The 21667-nt window shown below is 41.9% G+C and overlaps 1 protein-coding gene across 14 annotated transcripts in view; it reads left to right on the top strand.

Annotated features, from left to right (window-relative positions):
• The window catches only part of FSHR (follicle stimulating hormone receptor), a 79971-nt gene extending 63361 nt beyond the window's left edge, over positions 1 to 16610 (top strand). For 7 of the 14 annotated variants that reach the window (XM_068186558.1, XM_068186555.1, XM_068186553.1 and 4 more), the window contains 5 exons: positions 51 to 152; positions 3595 to 3663; positions 3772 to 3846; positions 8659 to 8844; positions 14608 to 16610. In XM_068186558.1, the coding sequence (XP_068042659.1) occupies positions 51 to 152; positions 3595 to 3663; positions 3772 to 3846; positions 8659 to 8844; positions 14608 to 15835 (1660 nt within the window). In that variant the 3' untranslated portion in view covers positions 15836 to 16610. The remainder of the gene's footprint in view (positions 1 to 50; positions 153 to 3594; positions 3664 to 3771; positions 3847 to 8658; positions 8845 to 14607) is intronic. The other 7 variants (XM_068186556.1, XM_068186559.1, XM_068186554.1 and 4 more) reach the window with 3 other exon arrangements.
• The last annotated feature ends 5057 nt before the right edge of the window (positions 16611 to 21667 follow it).

Below are 21667 nucleotides of genomic sequence, written 5' to 3'. Positions count from 1 at the left end.
TGAAGCAGCATATTGTATTGAAAGGCTCGTAGAAGTACAGAAAGGTGTAGTTTCTATTGTATTTTATTTTTCAGAGATATTCAAGACAATATCAATATACGTACAATTGAAAGAAATTCATTCATGGGCCTGAGTTCTGAAAGTGTGATTCTGTGAGTAGACATAGCAAACTCATTATTCTCCTTGTTAGCTCATTTCTTTTCCAGAACAGGGTCAAGGACAGCAGGAGTTGGGCACTTTTTCATACACTTCCAAATTCAGTTTGAGAGTTTACATTTCTCCTTGCCCCTGAGATCTCTGTATTCTGTTTCCCTGCCATGAAACGAATGCTTTTGGTTTTTTTGTTGTGCTCTAGTCCTGCTCTTTATTTTAGAAGCACATCAGAGAGCGGATTTAGTAATTACCGATGCCAGGGTTAAACACCCACAGCTACATTCCCTGAGATACAAATTGTGTTCAAAAGGATGGCACGACTCATAAATATTTACAGTCAGACACATCACTCAAAGATGTTTATTAGTTGGGCAGAATGTATGAAGATGTTGTGGAAATGTGGTTTATTTGTACACAATGTTAATGCATTGGTACGGGTGGGTTCACAATGCAGTTTGGAGCTGCATGGTTAGATGGCTCTACATTTGATTTGAACAGTCGTGTATTTTAATGAACTAGCTGGCTTCTTTGATCCTTTCTCTCTGTATATCAAAACATACTGTTTGCTTGCTAACAAGCTGCCTTCCTTTCACCTAGCCAGTGGCCAGATTGGAAAAAATTCCTACCATGTGGTTTACCTGGCCCACTGAGAGAGAAAAGCGAGGTTTGAATCGACTGAGCTCATGTCGATACTGGGGGCAGCAAGGTCAGACCATCAATACTGAAGAGAGGCCAGAAACAAGTCATTTAGCTTTATCTCTCCCTTTTCCCTATCAGTTACGCACAACCTCTCTATACTTCAATATCTGAAGTTTTAAACACACACGCACACAAATATACACACAGACTTTTCTCAAGTATGTGTTTCCAAAGCACTGCACAACAAATACTATGTCTGTTTTCATAACACCACTGGAGAGTAAGATTAATACCCCAGAGTTTTGCTGTGTTTGAATCTCTCTGTGGCACTTGAGCAGCTTGAAGTTGGCTTTCCCCTCTCTCCCAAAACGTTTCATTGCTTATTATCAGGAAGAAATTCTTTACTGTGAGGGGGTAAGGCAGAAGAACAGGTTGCCCAGAGAAGTTGTGAGTGCCCCATCCCTGGCAGTGCAAAAGGCCAGGTTGGATGGAGCTTTGTGCAGGCTGGTCTAGTGGAAGCTGTTGCTGTCCATGGCAGGGGCTTTGGAACTCAGTGATCTTTCTTGTCCCTTCCAGCCCAAATTTTCTATGATTCTACAATTGTCACGGGCTCCCACACCCACCAGTGTGTGCAGGAGCAGCAAGAGCCATGTGAGCAGACCTGGCCTCCAGCAGCCTGGTCAGACCATGTCCTGACCTTACTCTAGTTCTCCCTAGAGCAACTCGGGACAGAGGCCCTGCATGCACCCTTTGAGAGTCCCTGATTAGGCTTTCCTTGTGCTGTGGCGATCTTTGTTCATTTTAGCCACAAATTTGCCATTTTTTCTATACAAAACTAAAGTCCCAGCAACTCAACAGAGTCACAGCAACATCCTTTAGCAAAAGCAGGCATATCAAGATGATTAAAATCACTCAGGACCCACTGAACCCCCACATTCTAGGGAGGAAACATTTTAATAGGCTTAGCTGTGGAAGGCTTCAAGCATATTTCCACCAGTAATTTGGATTTGATCTTACACTATACATGGGATCAGCACAGGTGGGAACTGAAGAGACATTTGGAAATGAAGTGCTAGAAATTTATGGAAGAAATCCACCTTGCTGCCAGGTCTGCATGCAACTTGGGCTCTAAGATAGATTTTTCCAGTCCTGAAATAGGGTGCAAATGGTACCTCAGGGACAGTGACCTCTTGCACTGGGTGAATTTTAGAGTTTTAAAAATCTGCTCTAGCCATGAAATGATGGGGAAAAGCCTCCACGGCCAAGCTCTGATCTCTGCCTTCATTGTCACCTTGCTAATGCAAGAGTTAGTGGAGTCAGTAAGGATGCTGGTTGAAGTGAGGGGAAAATTTGTTTCCACAGGAATTCATCTATGTGTACTCTAATGAGGTCTAGGGATTTGGGTAATTTTTTTTGCTCTTTTTACTACTCAGATGCTATTAGCCAGGTGACAGGACCATATAGTCCACACTGTGTGGCTACAGTGACTGTTTTACAGCCTTAGTATCTCATTGCATTAACATCATGTTCAGTGAGAGAATGCAGTAAGTGCTAATAGTGTGATTAAAAACGTATCTATCAGCCTGGAAGCTACAAATTTATAAGATCAATGTAATATAATAAATGTTTCAAATGTAAGCAGGGACCTGTCTCTCCTCCGTGCCTGCTGACTCATGTCTAATAGTGCTGGCAAGTGAAGGGGACGGTGACAGTTCTCCTGACCCAGCCTGACAGACATTATAGACACAGAGCCATGTGCATCTGCCTGTCATGGTCAAAAGAGCAATCCTTTCAGCCAGACCCATGGCTGATTTCCATGCTGACCTTAGCTCACCACCTCAGACCTCAGATAAGTGGGTCACATGTATGCTCAGCTTTCAAAGGGAACTAGAAAAGAGTCCAGGCTTGCTGACAGTTTAATTAAATCAGGCCATTTCTGCCATCAATCAGACCTGCCGCTGCCTGTCAGACAGGGCGTGAGCTGCAAAGTGACGTTTAAGGCGAGATGAAAGATTGCACCGTAAAGATGATAAATATAACTGACCTAAATGTAAATTTTTAGCACCAAGAAGGGACAGAAGGAAGGTCGTTAAATGTTAATTAGGTAACGCACCGGAGTAAAGTCTGGCAGAGAGCCCCAGGAGCTTCAATTGCCAGGTTCACTACCTGTGGCCTCCTCCTGGGGAAAGGAGCCTGGGGAGGTAGGGCTGGGCAGCAGAGCAGACAGGGAGTGTAATTTGTCAAGGCAGCGGTGTAGGAGGAATCACCTGCTTTCTGGGCAGTTTGGCTGCCCCCTCCTGCCCTCCTGCCCGGCTCAGTGACCGTCAGCCCCCCTCCTCCACCTGCCTGGCTGTGGATGTCAGCCCATGGCACACAGACTTTTTTCCCTAACAGCTGGCAGTGGTGAACTAGTGGCGCAGTGTTTCAAAAGCATCTTGCTAAAAGTAAAACTGAGGGGCGCTGACAGCACCAACAGGAAAGATTCTGGTCTCCCTGGCTCCTCTGCTGCCTTCCCAGTGGAGCCATGAGCAGCACCAGCATCTTCAGCAGCTCTGACCTTGCTTCAGGAACTTACTCCAGCTGCCATCTCTGATGGTAGCACTCATCCACCCTATTCATGTCCGCCCCTTCCAAAGCCTTCCTCCAACTACTGGCATCTTACCTAAGATTTGTAGAAATTTCACCATTTCAATGTCCATTTAACAATTTTATTTGTTTGAGATTCCCTGTTTTGAATTGCATACATTTTAGTCATGAAGCGTAAATAAGAACACAACTCTCTTTTCCTTTTCTCTGTTGCAGATGGCTCAATAAAAATGGAATTCAGGATATTGAGGATCATGCATTTAATGGAACATACCTGGATGAGCTGTAACTATTTCTGTTGTTTGCAATTCTGAAAAATGAAGATAGTAACTTCTGCAAGATATTTTTTATTTAGTATCAGATTGCTTCAGCATAAAATATTGTGTTTTTCAGAAATCTAAGTGATAATCACCACCTAGAAAAATTACCAAATGAGGTCTTCCAGGGAGCCAATGGACCCATTGTTTTGTAAGTAGTAGTTGGATAACAATTTTCTCATTACTGACTCCTTAGAAAAGGTCTGAGAAGAACATATGAATGCCAGTCTGGATTTCAACATCTTGCAAACCTTGGAGGTCAAGACCAGAGGTCTAGTTCTGAATTTAAAAAAAAAAAAAGAAGGCATAACTGAAATTTCAGTCTAGAGCTTTATTTTCACTTTGTCCTCAAGTTTTTAAGAGTATTGAGGGTGAGAGATTTAGACCCAGGGTCCTCTCCACGGTTTATTAAACTGTGCAAGACAGGAGTAATCCTGCTTTGTTTTTTCCACTAAAAAAAAAAATTTGCTTTTGGTTTTCTGTTTGAGCAAAATCAAGATCGGGTGAGTGGCTCTTAGTGCTGAAATCTGAATTACTTGCCACTGAAGATCTGCCCCTGCATCTGTGCAGCTTAATTCTGAAGCAAAATTCCTATCCTGGGATGGGGATAGGTGTGAGATACATCCCACACAGTTGCAGCAGGATGTCCTGGGTGGGTGATGAACTGGGAATTGAGAACTCAGCAGTAGAAAATTCAGCAGCAGGTTGCTCAGCCACCATTACCTCAAGCCACAGTTTGCCACAGGCTCCAAAAATGTATGAGTTTGAACAGCTGCCTGTGTTTCTGAGCACAAGCCACCACACGTAAGGGCTGCAAGAGAGATGTGAGGCTCTTTTTTCATCCCACTGATTCATTGGAACCTTTCTCTCTTTGCATATACCCTGGTTGTCCAGAGAGGGTTAAAAGTCAACAAAAGAGAGGGGTCATTGGAGCTATTGGAAGATTTTGGACAGATGATAGAATGGTTACAAATCTGAAAAGGAGGGAGAAAACATGTCTGATTAACCTTGAGTCCAGAGCTCCTCTGAAGGCCTCATTTTCCACTGTGTGATGGTCAGTGCACCTATGATATAAAGAGCTGGGCTTATTGCATTCTGCTCCACTTCCATTGTTTCCTCAAAGCATCTTCTTTTTTTGGAAAAGACTGACACTGGAGCATCTTTGAATCAGTAATGTCATAGGCGTTTCTCTGAGAAATCATTGTTTCCTGTAGCGAAAAGCAAGTGCATTTTCTTTGCAAGCTGTACTTGATACAATCATATTCTGCAGGTTTATCAAATTGATTTGCCTGTAGTTGAGATTCATTTGATAGTTCAACTTCTAACACTGAGTTATTTGTATAAAAAGTTTTCTGTTTCATTACCAATACATCCACTATTCCGTGGATGGGAAATTACCTTTTTATCCCGGGTGAGATCATGGAAGAAGAGCCTTCTTACTCATCCATCACCAGGGATGTGCTTTCACTTGTGGAAATGATTGACCCATAATCATATCTTTGCTGGGACAAATCTTATTTCTGCTGTTGCTGCAATCAAATCCATGTTGCAGACTGCAGTGTTCTAATAGAATGAATATCAAGGTGGTTTAACCCTTGAACTTCCTGAACCAGTGTTAAGGAGTCAATTAATGCCAACTTCTATGTTGTAATTCATCATATTAATGTGAAAGAAACACAAACACAAATAGCACCAATCATAGGCCTTGTGCAGGCTACAGAGTTTCACAAATTAATTCCTCTCTCAGACTTACAGGTCTTGGCTGAATTAGAATCTCTCTTTGGGAAAGACATCAAATTTTGAGTTAAAGGATTTTGGCATTGACAGTAGGCCAGTAAATCAAATAGCTAATAAATCCCACAACTATACATATTCCTTCTATACAGATATACGCTCTGTCTCCAGCTTGGAGTTTCATAGCTTCAATTTTCAGCTGCACTGTTTCATTTCATTGTCTGCTGCTCCTCTCAGAGCTGTAGTGGCTTGCACCAGCCTTTGCTGGTGTCCTTAGTTCTCTGGCTGCATCCTGGATCGATGCAGGGCGAGGCGTGGCTGTGGCCCATCCCACCCTTGCAATTTTTCTTCATGGGCAATCCCACACATGGAGGCTGCAGGAGAGCTCCTGTAGATCCCCAGCTCCACAGCTGAGCCCCTGAAGTGCAGCCAGAGATCAGTTTAAATACAAGCACAAAGAAAATTGTTCTCTCCAGTCTGCCTATCCTGCTCTGATTTCTGCTCCAGGAGCTATTTTTTGCCATTTCTGTAGGTGTCTTTCAGACCTCATCAGCCGGTCAGTTCTTCTGCTAATCCAACAGAGACTCCCAGTGGGAAAGGGAAGTGATTGGAAGAGAAGGTTTTTCATTTTGCTGTTCCTGTACTGGCTGCTGTCAAGGCTGATGACTCAGAGCCAAGCAACGATAACACAAGAACATGTATTTCAATTGCTGATGCCTTCTGGTTTGATTTCCTACTGCCACTTTATAATCTTGTTCATCAGGCTTATTTAATTTATCAAGGCTCTAACTAGAGAACAGCATCCCAAAGAAGCCCTGCGCTGAGGCGTGTGTGTGTGGTAACTCAGTGCAGTCATTTACTAAACCACCTGCACAATGTCTGTGTTTGCTTTTCAGGGCTTGTCAGTGGTGTATCCATAGCTATCCCTCATAGACATACTGAAAAAAAAACCCACAGGGGTATGCAAAACACCTTCCCTAACTTGCTTCTGTTTGTGTGTGATAATGAGCATAAAAAGAAAAGTTTCTTAAATAAGAAGAAATTTTTTTTTTGTGGAAAATCTATTTAATATCTTTGAAACTATTTTGAGATGAGGAAAGATTCAGAAAACTTTTAGATGTTTTTAAGTGCTATCCCTATTCATATTTATTTCCACACAGTGTAACACCAGTTTGGATGCAGTAACGCTTTTTAGCTAACAAGCCAAAGAAAACATTCTTTTTTTCTGTGCTCTTGTTCAGAACTATGAAGTTACACATCCTCTGAATGATGCTGTCTGTGGATTTAAGCAGCAACCTGCTGTTTAGTTTTTGAGTCATGAGCACATAGTCTGGGTGACAGTTTTCATTAGGCAGAGCACTGAGGGCAGTAGTCAGCACGAGTGAGAATTGAGGCTGCTCATTGCAGCCTAATTACCTCTTCAAGCATCCCAGGTAGAAATCAATAGCCTAAAATTTCTCATCAGCTGCCGGGTTTAGCTCCTGTAGAAACAGGTCCAGGAGCTCAGGACCTCTTCTGTGAGAGGTGTGGCTTCTCTCAGCCTGCCCTGCAGAAGTTCACAGCACTTTGGATTACACCAGTCTGTCTTCCAGTAAAAGTCACGGTCCCAGGCTGGGGTAGCGGAGTGGAGTTTGTGTTTGCTCCTCTGCTGCCACAGCCCATTGTCCAGCTGTTGAAGGTGGCACATTCCTTCAGAGCCTGGATGTAAAGCCTCAGCTGTGGGCACAGCATGGACACAGAGATCATCTTCACCAATTTTACAAACTGCTTTTTTATCATCTGCCTATGAACTTCTTAGGCTTGGCTGGCACTCAAGCAGAGCCCTTTCCTGGTGTTAATTTTGCTTTCTGGACCAGAGAACAGAGGTACAAATGTGCAAATGTGTGTGTGGTACATAGCAACTGTCTAAACTTTATTACATGCTGCTAAAACCTGGTCTCCCCCTCACATGGCACCAATCTCCTGTATTAATGCAGTAATAAAAACAATTTGTGCATGTTGGGTGATAGAGATCAAATAAAATGTCCTGACATCACACTGTCAAAGATGAATTGGAAACTGTACCTTTGAGGGGAAATGGAGAAAACTGTAAATATTGTCAGTCCAATTCCTTGATTAGGGAGAAACCTTTTCTTTTCCTGGAAAATAAAGAGCAGAGCAGCCTCAACAAACACTGCATCCTGGACCAGTCTCAGGCTGTGTGAGCACAGGGCTTAAAGGAGGAAGGGTGATTTTGTGCAGTTTTGCTCTTCAGAGAAAGGAGTTGATCTCAGGCTGTCATGATCTGAGGGACATGGTTTGTGTCCCAGCAAAGGAAATGCAGAGATGTTTTGCCCCAGCTGTTACAGTCTGGAGCTATGGGGATGGATTTCCAAGTATCTCTTAGGCTGGAGATAGAGCACCCTTGGTCCTTCTTCCCTTCTTCCTTTGCATGGCACAAGTCAAGATTTAAGTGTATGCAGAGCTTGTTTCCTTTTAAAAGCCCCTCTAATGCTCTCTTTAGTTCATTCATGGCTGCAGATTCCATCACTGCCTCTCAGAGCCTGTCCCACAGTAATTGCCTTCACATAAACACATCTTTCCCAACCTCCTGCAGTCATGCCCCTTTCTTTGCTTCTGTCTGTGCTATATTTGTTTTCTAAACCTCCAAGAAGGTCTTGTTGGGATTTTTTTGTTCCTAACAGCCTGAACAATGCCACCCCTGTCTCTCTTTAATGGTTTTCTTCCTAATGAGTACAAAACCCGATATCCCCAACCTGTACCCACATGTGAACTTCTCTCTTTGTGTTTATTGCTTTTTCCACAGCAGCCTTCCCATGATGTGATGTTCTTATAGCAAACTTCTATTTTGATTTCATCAGCCTTTTTTTTTTCATCCTTTAACAGTATTATGGGATGATTGCTGCAGTTTCTGGGTGTTTAGTAAACCCAGCATCATATTGCAGTAATAGTTTATATGTCTGCTAATTTTTATCCAGAACATTATGGGATGTTTTTCTTTTGCTCTCACAGACTAACATCACTTGATTGTTGTTTGCCATGGATATTAGCTCAATTTGCTGGAGGAACACCCAATTTAGCACTGGATCGTCTTTTCAGTGTAGATTTCCAGCTGATCTGTTTCCAGTCACTACTCTGAGAATGAGTAGGACAGTCTAAAACACATATCCATTGTTGAGCAGAAGTTAATTTGCTTTTTTTACCAAGATTTTCATATGTTTTCTTAAAGGGATATTTCCAGCACGAAAATCAGTTTCCTGCCAAGTCATGGATTAGAACTCATTAAGAAGCTAAGAGCAAGGTCTACATACAATTTAAAAAAGCTTCCTGACTTAAGCAAATTTAGATCTTTGATTGAGGCAAACTTCACGTATCCTAGCCATTGCTGTGCATTTACAAACTGGAAAAGACAAAAGTAAGTGGTTTAATTTGTTTTTCTTTTTGGTGCTTTTCAGCAGTTGATAGTGAATTAAATAAAATTCCTCAAAATGTGGATAGAAAAGGTCTCTTCAGTGCGGGTAAGTAAATGGATGGAAATAAATTAACACACAATACATACAGGTTTATGCATGCTACACAGTGCACTGCCTCTCCATTTCAGGGAATTATTAAATTTTGATAGCATCAGCACTTTCCCCAGACACAACTCACCTCTCATAAATCCATCTTTCACTGGGACCAGTCTGGAGCCACACCGAAGACATTAAACAGAAAACTTTTGATAACTTTTTCAGAAGGTAACTGGAGGGCAGGCTGTGTTTGCAGAGAAGCTGATCAATACTCGTTCATCAGTCCAGGAGGGCAACAGGACCACTGAGTGATCCCAAACTCTTCTCTCAGAAAGCCTCATTGGTGTTGGAGCACTGCCCAGCCAAGCATCACAGATACATTATCTCTTGAGCCCATATTCACAGCATTCTGGGACATGTTTTCTGAGCAGATCCATTTCACACAACAGAGCAGGGCGGGAGGTTAAGGTGCTTTTTAGACTCCAAAGGCAATTTTCCGTGCTGTTTCTAATTTTCCATTGGCAAGTTGCAGTGAGGCTTTAGGTATCAGTGATTCTCATTGAGTATTTCCACCTCAGTCATACAGTCTTGAAAAGTTCACGTTTAGTAGTGGACGAGCCTCCTGAATCTGTGCCACTGGAAAGCATGAGGAACTGGAACCTACATAAACCCTTGGTATTGTTTGAAATTCTTCCTTTACTGGAAGTTCTGAAAGGCTTGGACTTATGGCAGGAAAAAAAAAAAAAACCATTGTTACAATTCAAGACATCATCTTCAGAAGTGGGAAAAAACTTCAAAGAAAAGTAAAACCACGCAGAGAAAGCATAAACTGTTAGTAGCTTCTATTTTAATACTTATAATAGCCCTTTGTTTTACTTCTAGCATTGTACGGTCACCAGACAAGGGAAGGTAACTGAGTTTGCTGATAGCCAATAAATATCATCTACATGTGTTCTCAAAACTGTGTAAAGAGTGCAAGTGTGATGGTGGAGACTGTAGTGATGACAGAAATTTTTGATTCAAAATGCTAAGTTTTCACTAGAACAGTTGGTCAGCAGGCAATGTTTTCACACACTTGTGCAGTCTTATGTAGACACAGTGCCTGGTGCCTTCTGGGCAGAAATGGGTCCAGTCCTTCCAGAACTGGTGGCAAAGTGTTGTTTTCCAATGAGTCCGGTGAAAGCGTGTGTAGTTCTGGATCCGCAAAGGAACACTGGTATCACTGCGACTCATATTTTTGAAGGTATTTATCTTCTAGGCTGCTTGGGCCTAATCAGGACCCAAATCCCAGAATCCACCCCTTAAATCAGGCAACTGGACTTTTCAAAAACATTGTTATTGAAGGGAAGCTACAGGAGGAAATAGTCCTGACCCCGTGGTAAGCTCTCAGTATCTAGTCCCCTCACTTGGGCTTTGAAAATCTTCCATGCCACACACTCGCTACACGGAATTGAAGTCCACAGCACTCACTTCCCCCTTAGTACACTTCTGGAAGCCTTTCCCTGGCTAGCAAGAAGGCAAGGAGAACATAACACAGCCCTTTCCACAGCCTGGGTAAGTGCAATTTTGCAAAGAAATGCCAAGAAACCTGTGAAGAGCTCACATAGCCCCAGTGCGGATGTTGGAGGCTGGGCTGGAACACCGTGCCATGGTGGGGCTGCTTCTGGAGCAAGTCTGGTCTCAACTCTACCTCCCTGTTCAACAGAACAAAATTGAACATATTTATCCATGCCTTTAATAGTTACCACGTGTATTTTCTACCAAACATTAGGCATAAATGCAAAATTATGAGAACCTATTATTTAGATGAGCCATCCTGTCAGCTTCTTTTTTAACATAATTAAAAATTGCCGTTTCTTTCATGCAGTCATGTCTCTTGTACTGAAATTGGTGTGAAAGTGAGATCCTCTCTCCAGATTAAAGAGAGAAAGTGGGTGCATGTGTTTGGTTTGAAGACTGAAAGTATTACCATACACTTCAGCAGAGATTAGTCACACATACAGTAGCTACACCCTCTTTCATTTCAAAGCAGTTTTCATGACAGCTGGCACAAGCTGCGTGTGCAATGAAGGCTGCTCAGGCTGTTTAGAAGTTATTAATAGTTTGCATAGTGCTTGATCACACAGTGTGTAATATTCCTTGGGTGAGAGCTGTGCTTGGCTCAGAGCAGCAGGCGTTGCTTGTGGTGGTGGGGACCCTGGTGTGACCGGGCTTGTCCTGCACCTTCGCAGGAGACAGCCATTCCTTGTGGCCTTTCGGCTCACAAAATACTTCCAGGTTGTCCAGGGAGTATAAAAAGGGTGCCTCATCACCCCCAGAAGTGCATTTCTAAGGATCACAGCAGCAGCTGGTGTTTACATGAGAATTCTGGGAAGGAATTAAGACAGGGATGTGCAGCCCCTTTCTGGCTGCCTGTTCATGTTTGATTTCCTCTTTTTGAGACTTCTGAGGCATTCAAAACCCTAGATAAAATAAGTTTCCATAGTGGATCATGCTCAGTCACCTCTCTAAAATCTGTCTACAGCAGCAAACAGGTGCTGTTGTGATAATAGAAAGCTGAAATCTGTTACAGCAACAGTGCTTTCTAAGTTTTGGAGGATGCCACATCAAGCACAGCCCTGCCAGTCTGAGAAACACATTAAAACATGAGACAGTTTTGATGGTTTTTCTCATTCCAATAAGGATTTCATGCTAAATATTTATCTGTAATTTGAATAATGTGGTGCTGGCCTAAGAAAAGGTAAGCTGCATTCTTAAGACAAGTCTAGTACAGTATGTTGATCTCCCCTCACGTTTTTCTGTGACTGGAAAATAATATCCTTGAAGTATGGATAGGGCAGAGGCCGGATGTTAAAACCCTCAACTTGACATAGACCATTACGAACTTCAGCAAGATTTTGGCTTTCTTTGACATAAAGATCACCTTCTGCCCAAAAGAATGGCATTGATATGACTCTGTCCTTACACTTGATAGTTATTCTTTGGAGGAGCTGTCATTTGAAATCCTACTTCTTCAAAAAATGTGGCAGCATCAGGAATGGTGTTTGGGCCTCACCTCTCAAGAACGTACTATCAGTTGCTCACAACTCACTCAAGGACTTTTGAGGAGGATGATTGGCTTGAGATAGGACTTATCACAGAACACAGGTCAAGACTGCTTATTCTGCTGAGCATGTTTCTCAGCACACACAATCCTGCTGCCACCAGATCCAGATGAGGCACACAAAATAACAACTTAAATAACAACTTGTACGAAGGTAGCAATTTTTGTTTATTTTTGTCAGAGCACTCTGCCAATTTCAATTTTGTTCTCAAAGTTGCCCTTTCTGCAGTTTGTTTTTCTAGTTTACTTGAGCAAATTAATGTTAAACAGTAAGAAAAGTTTACAAAGAGAGGGAATGAATTAACTGTATCGTGACATCCACGGTTGCAACAGGAAGCAAGGACCCAGACATCCCTTGGGAAATAATGTTTTAACTTGTTGCTCTGAGTGCACTGCACAGCCCAAAGGGTGAGAAACACAGGGCAAAGATATGACAGACAGTCAGTGTCACAGGATGGCTCTTCCTTCCCTTGGGAGTTTCATCTTACCTGCCCCCAGTGCAGAGGACCAGCAGGACACTCCCCGTTACTCTTCCTTGGAGCAAACACCTTACTCCTTGGGATCCTGCTTTTATTTGGGACACTGGCTGTAAAAATAAGGCAAGAATTAACGGATCGTGATAATCAGAAATATTTAATTGTCCTTACTAATCACTCTTGCCTGGGTATATATTTAGGTCCAGGCAGTGCTTCCAAAATTTTAGAAAACGTTTATTTTTACTTCATGCTGAGAAATGATTGGCTACAAACATTTCCTTCAGCTCATTTTCAAAGAACCACCAATTGCTGTAGATTTCAGTGCCCCCAAGTGCCTGTTGCACTAAAAAATGAGGGACTTTTTCTCCTGTTATTGCTTCTAGGAAGCCTATCTTCCCTCTCAGCCAGAGAACTGTTGATATATTGATCAATACCCTGGACCCTTCACTCATCCTTATGCGAGTAGAACACAGGAGAGCAAAATGTAATGCCTTGTTATTGCTACTGTGACCTTCATAGTGAATATTTGACCTCACAGAAAATCAGTTTTCTGACTCCGTTGACAGGCAAGATAAAAAATATTGATAATAGTAGAGGATGTTCAGAATCTCATAGGAAATGTCCCTCACCTTCTGATGCTGGACCTTCATTAGTTTTCCTTTCTTGCAGACTCTTTAAACTCAATTTTCAGAAGATGTAGTGAGTGCAGAAAGTCAAAAGGTAAAATTAGGTTACAAAGAAGAATTCTCCCTTTTAGGCTGCTACCAGTTGTTCAAAATTTTAACTTTACTTGCCTAGAGAGTTCTTCTCTCAACTGTACTCAGAGTCAGGGTGGAAAATAAGCTGGGGTCCTGTCCTAGAAATTACACACCTAAACTGTAGTCTGGGTTGTAGCTGAATGTAGGCAGAGCTGAACTGAGTTGGTTTTACAATAAAATGTCACCTGTTTTATTCCATAACTCAGTTTAGGTCTGCATCCAAAACTCTGGAGGCAAGTTCATGGGACAGCCAAATTCTAAGGCAGCCGAAGAGCTGTTGTAAAAAAGTCACCATTCATTTAATGTTTATATTTGATATTTCTTGATGTTTATGATCTTGTTGGAGCTGATCATCTTTCTATCATCAGCCAAAATATTTGTTTCTTCTGTAGGTCTATGCATGGAGAAGGGTACAGAGGTAATATTCTACAAAATAAAGCCAAACACAAAACTATGAAAAATGCTAGTATTTACTTGTGCTACTAAAAAATCTTAAAATGTTTAAAAAATACTTTCTGACAGAAACAGAAGCAACTACTGTTTCCATTAAAACGTTCAGTTTGGTTTGGTTTGGTTTGCTTTGCTTTGCTTTGCTTTGCTTTGATTTGGTCTGGTTCGGTTTGGTTCGGTCTGGTTTGGTTTGGTTTGATTTTGCTTCACTTCACTTGATTTCTAATTGACTTCTTTTAAAAAAGTTTTCAAGCAAAAATGGCTTCCTGTGCCTTGTGTTTCTGTTGGCATCTGTCCTCTAGAGATTATCTGGAATACTGCATGAATTTATTTGTGCTATTTGCTTGTGTTACTGGCTAATCACTAATACAATATGAGGTACTAAAAATGAACAGCACAAAATGGAGTTTTGTGCCCTGGCAGAGTTACAAGATGGTGATGGTCAAAACGTTTAGGAAAAAGGGAATTTGAGCATTCCCAGCTGGCTTGACTCATTCCTCAAAGCCCAGTCTTACAGTGGTGTTCATTGTCATGCATTTCCCCCATGCTTTGGTGAGAGATTCATTTCAAATGAGGGAGGCTTCTTACAGACTGTGTTATCCAGGTGGATAACTGCATCGTGAGCATTAGGCAAACATTAGGTTTTCCTTTCCTGTGCAGTTTATGATGTTTCCAAGTCATTTACATGTTCTTGCAGTATTTTATAAATAGGGACCAGCCACACTATTAATTTCAGGCTCCAGGGTAATCTATATAATCAGCTAACCAGAAAAACTGAGCTGTTAATGGAAACTGGAGAATTTTGTGGGTTTTTTTTTTTTTTTTTTTTTTGCCTCATACTGTGTCTCTTAGCTTCCAACTCTACTCTTTTTACAATTTCAGGAGTGAATTACATCCGATATGTAGCATATCTCACGTGAAGCAAGACTTTGAGGAGAAACCTGGCAAAAAACTACAGAGAAGGTCTGCAGCTGAAGATTACATTTCCAACTACGGCATAGGATTTGACCCAGCAGAGAATGAATTTGACTATGGTTTATGCAATGAAGTAGTTAATGTAGCCTGCTCTCCTAAACCTGATGCTTTCAACCCGTGTGAAGATATCATGGGATACAACATTCTGAGAGTCCTGATATGGTTCATCAACATCTTAGCTATTACTGGGAACACTGTTGTCCTCATCATTTTAATAAGCAGTCAATACAAACTCACCGTTCCTCGCTTTCTAATGTGCAATCTCGCCTTTGCAGACCTCTGCATAGGGATCTACCTGCTGTTTATCGCCTCTGTGGACATCCAGACCAAAAGCCAGTACTACAACTACGCCATAGACTGGCAGACTGGGGCAGGGTGCAACGCTGCAGGGTTTTTCACAGTGTTTGCGAGCGAGCTCTCAGTCTACACGCTGACGGTGATCACCGTGGAGCGCTGGCACACCATCACCTACGCCATGCAGCTGCACCGCAAGTTGCGCTTGCGTCATGCCGTGATCGTCATGATTTTTGGCTGGGTGTTTGCCTTCACAGTAGCGCTCCTTCCCATATTTGGGGTCAGCAGCTACATGAAGGTCAGCATCTGTCTGCCCATGGATATAGAGACACCGTTTGCCCAGGCTTACGTTATGTTTCTCTTAGTGCTCAATGTACTCGCGTTCGTCGTGATTTGCGTCTGCTACACCTGCATCTACTTCACCGTGCGCAACCCCAACGTCGTCTCTTCCAACAGTGACACCAAGATTGCCAAGCGCATGGCCATACTGATCTTCACCGACTTCCTCTGCATGGCACCAATATCTTTCTTTGCCATATCGGCCTCGCTCAAGGTTCCTCTTATCACAGTGTCCAACTCCAAGATCCTCCTGGTTTTGTTTTACCCCATCAACTCCTGCGCAAACCCTTTCCTCTACGCCATTTTCACCAAGACTTTCCGCAGGGATTTCTTCATTCTCTTGAGCAAGTTTGGTTGCTGTGAAATGCAAGCCCAGATTTACAGAACAGAGATCTCCTCATCTGCTCATACTTTCCACACAAGAAATGGCCATTGCCCTCCTGTATCAAAAAACGGTGATGGCACTATTTATTCTTTGGTTCCCCTGAATCACTTAAACTGAAATGCTTGCATAAATTTGTGTCTGAGGCAGTGTGATAATCACTTGCAAGCATGTGAATTTGAATAATGACTTCAGCATAACATGCAAACTTATTTTGTATGAAAAAGAAATTCTTTTATGATAAAAAATCCCTATTTTTGTTCAATGAACAGCCATCAGTGATGACATATCATGTTCATCAGTTCTTGAAGAGCAAAGTGCCAAAGTGTTCATGTAGAACTGTCTCAAGAAATAAATGAGATCATAAACTGGTATCTCCCACCATGCAGGCAGAGATTCCCTTCATCCGAGGAAGATGTTAGCTGCTTGCTGAGAATTAAGTATGGTTATATACAGTTTCAAAAAACATGTAGAATTAATTTCTTTTCCTGTGAATTGTGTTATAGCAATACAGATAATTAGCTTTTTTCATTAATCAAATCTCCTGGGGTTACAGGAGACAGAAGGCCAATTTAAGCCCTCCTCCAGCACAGGCTTGCCAGGAATGAGAATATCTTGTGATGTTTCCATTTCTGTTGAGCACAGCAGGGAGGCAGGAGGCATCTCCAGCTGTGCTGGATCTTTGCTGCTCTACACTGCGTGGACCTGCCTTACCCTGCACAGAGTGTCACTTTGGGTGGTTTTTGTGTTGGTGTAGATTGGCAGGCTCAGAGAAACCTGTTTCGTCTGAGTTTGTATTAAAGAGTTGGTTTGGTTTAGGGTTTCTTTTCAAGGTAAGAAAGAGCAAGAATGAAGGCAAGAGAAACTCCTCATAATAAAAAGGGTGTGCTTTAAAGTTGTTTTCACAAAGTTGAATTCACTTGTGTGTCTGGGAGCCTTGGATATGCCAGCATGGGCCAATGGGCTGCTCCAGCAAGACGTGTGAGGCAGGTTTGCCATCCAACAGCATTTGTGTGTTGTACTGCCTGGGCTGCACAAAGAACAATGGCTCTAGACATGGCTTTTAAATCCCTGCACAAAAGTTCATGTGAAATCCTAATTTTTTGTATAATCCTTTTGGGATTTCTCCTTCCCGTCTAAAAAACAAAAACATCCTTCGCGCACACATTATTATGTGCTGGTCCAGATTGAAAGACCTGAAATAAATCATAAGCTGCATATGTTGAAATAACAACAACAATAACAAAAGAAGTCAAAAACACAAAACAAAAGAAAATTAATCAAGATTTCCTGATTTTACAGGGTTTTTTACTAACATTTCAATGAATGTACTGACTTTTTACATGATTTGAATATCTAATTTTTGAATGGTTCATCATTCCAAATTGCAACGACGATTCATGGATGGGTAGGGTTTTCTCATGCTGATTACATGTCTGTGTGTGGATATGTGGGCATAAAGAAGACACCAGGAGAGCAGTCTGGGCTTCATTCCCATCTCACAAAAAACTCACAGTTCTGCCCCATGAAATTATAAAAGCCTGGAGTCTCCATGGTTAAATGTGATGTGCTTTAAATATTTCCTACCTACAGCTCATAAAATTTCAGTAGCAAATCTTGATGCTTCTATCCATAATTTCCCCTGTCATCAGCTTCACATTTCAGCATCTGAATCTTATGTGAATAACAACAGGAGGTGATTATTCATTCAGACCTAGCCAGGGAAGGAACTATCAGCTCCCTAGTGCATTAAACAGGGGAGATCAAAGACAGTGTGTTTTGGCGGGGGAAATTTCATTACTCAACACAAGTAACACTCCCTCCAAGATCCAGGAAAAGGAAGAATGAAAGAGAAAAGTGGGAAAGACACTTCATCTCTAGGAAGATCATCTGACTACTCAGAGGAATCTTTTTTTTTTTTTCACAAATGCTCTATGTCATATACAGCGGGCTGGTGTGAAGCCATTAAATCCCATCCCGATGGAAGTGACTGAATGATGATGTTCCAAAATGACAAATAATCTAGTTATATTTTTAAAAGGGACCTGAATCTATTATTTGGCTAAAAATGAGGGATGTTCTTTGGCAAACACTACCCCACATTTGATGATAAATAGGGAAAATTCTTGCGGCATGTCATATCACGCTGTTTGCCTGAGCTCTGACCATTTACCAGGAATGAGACCTGGCAGCCCAGGAAAACATAGGCATAGTAGTCTGGAAACCAGTCTAGTAAATCCTGTCACAGATACATCAGGCACATGAGCTTGATACAGACCATCTGCTTCATGCAAACCCATTGCCCAGGCATTTGCAGAATCAGGACTCAGTTAAATGTGTTTTTCTAATTAACATCCCTGAAAAGAGACCTCGCAGGGCTGTGTCTTGTACCCAGAGTCAGCCCAGGGCCTGGGATTGAGCCACCTAGCCCATGGGCTTTCCTCCAGCGGACACATGAGTTGACACGTGAGGAACAGGTAAAGCCTGTAAAATTGGACACCTTGCCTCATGGAGGACATATCATCCTGCCCACACATGCTGCTCAGGAGCTCTGGTGGCAGCTCCAAAGGTGAGAGACTGACTGTGCAGCTACCAAGACAAAATTCTCCCTCTTCTAGTCCTTAGATCTCCTTGGCTTTAGCTGTTCTTTTGATTTTAATTTTAATAATTTTACAGATTTTGAGGGACACTGTGGGACCTGTGGCTTTCCCTGTGTGAGATATTGCTCTTTTTGTATCAAATTTTTTTTTAGTAGTGTTTTTATTTGAATAAAGCAGTATAAGAAAAAAGACCTCAGGATACATTTTGTCCATACTTGTAATGTACAAAAAAGCCTGCTGGTGTTTGGTGTGGGTTTCCTCAGCTCTTGAACAACATGTTTATGTTGCAATCTCTAAATTATTTTACATTTCCCTTTCTGAAATCTATTTTAATAAAACCAATATCAAAAGAGAGTGCCTTGAGAACAAGTGTGCGGCCAGAGATATGTTGACAAAGTACGCAATAAATGCTGCTTCTTATCTGGAGAGCTCCATTTATGCAGTGCAGCCCCCACCGTCAGGTCACTGTGACCTACGGATGAGAGACTCTGCAGAGAAAACCCTCCTGCACCCTCCTGGAGAGTTAACAAAGCACAGAAAGGTGTGCTTGAAACCTCTTCAGCAAATAACACCGAAAGACTGACCTGTCTTTGTTTTAACAAATCTCTTGTATTAACCCATATTTCTTAGGAAATAAGATGTTAACCACTGACAGAACTCAGACAGGCATATTTTTCCTCTTTAATTCATATGAACAGCTCTTCTTATGTGATGCATTCTAATTTTTTCCCCCCTCATTTTTAGAGCCAGGGCTTGTCATTCTCTTTTGTTTAGTATTTTGCTCAAACAAATAACTGTGTGTCTGTGTGTGCACATATGCTCACGTGAGCAGGAGACACAGGCCAAAGGTAACGAGGAAACTGAGTCAAAGCCTAGCTCTGATACACAGGAAAAACCTGGGAATTTGGCTATTATGGGTAGAATTGCCATTCATTGTGGCCATTCATTGCATTTTAGCCTTCACCAAGACCCCAAAAATGCTGAGTTAAAGAGTTATGATTCTCTTTGCCCTTCTGATGCCATCACCAGAGAGACACAAAGAATTGTGCTGGCAGTGAGGACACAAAAACAACTTCTTGATCTTTTTGATAGAAGCATCATCTTTTCAGGCATGTACCTTTTGGAGAACCCAAACCTGACCTACCCAAGAAACATTCATCAGGTGTTGTGATGGGAAATGAGAAATGGGGCCACTTCAGCTTGGCAGACTAAAAGCAGCATCACAAAAATTGCCACCACGGGTAAAGGTAATAGGAGCACCAGGAGTGCCTGGTCAAAAGTGCCAATAAAAACAAACTCCTGACTCGGTAGAGAAAATGAACCATTATCCATTTTCTTTACAACTTTGCTCTGGGGGTTACACAGATATGCCAAGCAGAGTTTGCTCATTAGAAGGCAGGTCTGTGTTTGAGCTTGTTAAGAATTCAAGATGAGATTTGCATCCCATTTAGCAAGTCTTCAAATCATTTGACCACATTTCTTTCCTGTAGATTCCCTCCTAATCATTCCACTGAGGACACAGCAGATAATCTTACATTTAATTTATGCAGCTTTGTTGTTAAGAAGAGTTAATAATGTGAAATGATTTATCCTCAAGGAATAATTTAACCATCCCTCCTCTCCCTGAATGAAAGAACAGAAAAGAAAGGTAGGTCTGGTTCAAATGGTCAAGTAAGCACATACAAACCTCCTCACAGATTTGCATCTTTAATATGGGCATATGCAATCTCCCATTGTGTATTCAAATGGGAATTGCACATACACACTCTTCTTCCCTGAGAGCTTTGGTTAGAGTACTTGGATACAAGAACATATTTGAAAATCTGGGCATTGTTCCTTTAAAATATTCAAGCACAGGAGTAGGATTTTATAGCTGTCATCTGGATAATTAAACTCTTCATTAACAGTTGTTCACAATCCAGTGGGTGACCTTTAATTAGGGATAAAAGTACTCAGGAATGGATTTCAAACATTAAGAAATTGCAGAGGAGCCCTTTTTCCTCCGTTTCTCCAAGTCCGTTGAAAATCTTTTGTAAAGCATTGGTTTTCCAACAGAAATTATGCTGGCTGAGACAAAAATATCTTTCCAGGCCCAACTCATCAGATATATGCTTTGTTTAACCTTGCTGTAACTAAAATATTGTATTTTCTGTTTTCTGTCTCATGCAGAGTTTGCCATGTGTTACCTGGGTCCTGGTACCCCCAGCCTGAGCACCTGCACCAAGTCATACCCCCACCAGAAAAGAACAGGAAAAATCAACAAGTTCACAATGAGAGCAGTGCACAGATGGGAACGTGCTGTATTTGTGAGTGGGTGGGAGATTGCAGGGCAGAATTGAGCAATATGGGCATTTCTGTTGAGGCATTTGAATATCCAGTGCTAAAATTCTGCATTAAAGAGGCAGTTTAGCTGAAGTATAGTTCCCAGGAAGAAAGCAATAGAAATTTGCATGGAAAAAAATCCTATGGAGAGATAAAATTTAAAGGTAAAGTCAGTGGGGTTTAAAAGCAAAAGATTGATATGAGAGAGTATGTGCTGTCTCTGGAAAAAGAGATAGCAGCTCCTTTAGGGGCCATCCAGTCACCCCACTGCACCAGTCACTTCTGCACTGCAGTTCTGCGGATTCATTGTGAGTTACCAATGCCTGATTAGCTTTAAAAGCTCACAGTTTCTTCTTTTCTTGGCTATGCTCTGTGGACAGGCATGCAACCCTTGGACATCTATACTCTTGCCTCTGCATTGCCTCAGCTTTATCCCATCTTGTCCCTTTCCACAATGATGGTTTGTGCTTGGAAGTGCTCTGCTTTTACCTGCTGTCACGTAAGGAACAGAATCCACATCCCTTAGAAACCCTTCTTCAAAAATCAGCAGTTGGAATAGCAGAATGCTGCTCGTAGAATTCTGTTCTGGGGTGAACAAATCTTCTTGTGCTGCCTTCCAGCTTCTCTGTCTCTCATTTTTGGTTATTTGAGAGTAACTGGCCCTTTGCCAAGCTTGAGACATTCTGCTTTGAAATAGTAATTGTTTGAGGCAGACAATTGCCAAAAATCAGAGTGATATGAATAGATCCCTCTCTCTGACTCTATATATTCCCTGGACTTTGCTGGGGGGGAAACCCCCTAATTTTTACATAGGTGATTCACAATTTTCTTCTCCCACATTGCCAGCTGCAGTTTTGTCTTGTCCCACAGATGTCATGGTGGCATGAGGCAACACTAAGTGCCCTGGGGAGGCTGTGGAAGGAGGAGGGAGGAAACATAAAGTGGGGACATCAAAAGTTAGAAAAGCACAGCCAAATTAGGGCAGTTTTTAAATGACACCCAAATGCTCCAAGAACTACCAGAACCCACA

The sequence above is a fragment of the Anomalospiza imberbis genome, chromosome 3 (genome assembly GCF_031753505.1).
Source record: "Anomalospiza imberbis isolate Cuckoo-Finch-1a 21T00152 chromosome 3, ASM3175350v1, whole genome shotgun sequence".
NCBI classification, from domain to species: Eukaryota; Metazoa; Chordata; class Aves; order Passeriformes; family Viduidae; genus Anomalospiza; species Anomalospiza imberbis.
The sequence above is the reverse complement of the archived record's forward strand: the minus strand, read 5'-3'. Positions and strand labels throughout refer to the sequence as shown.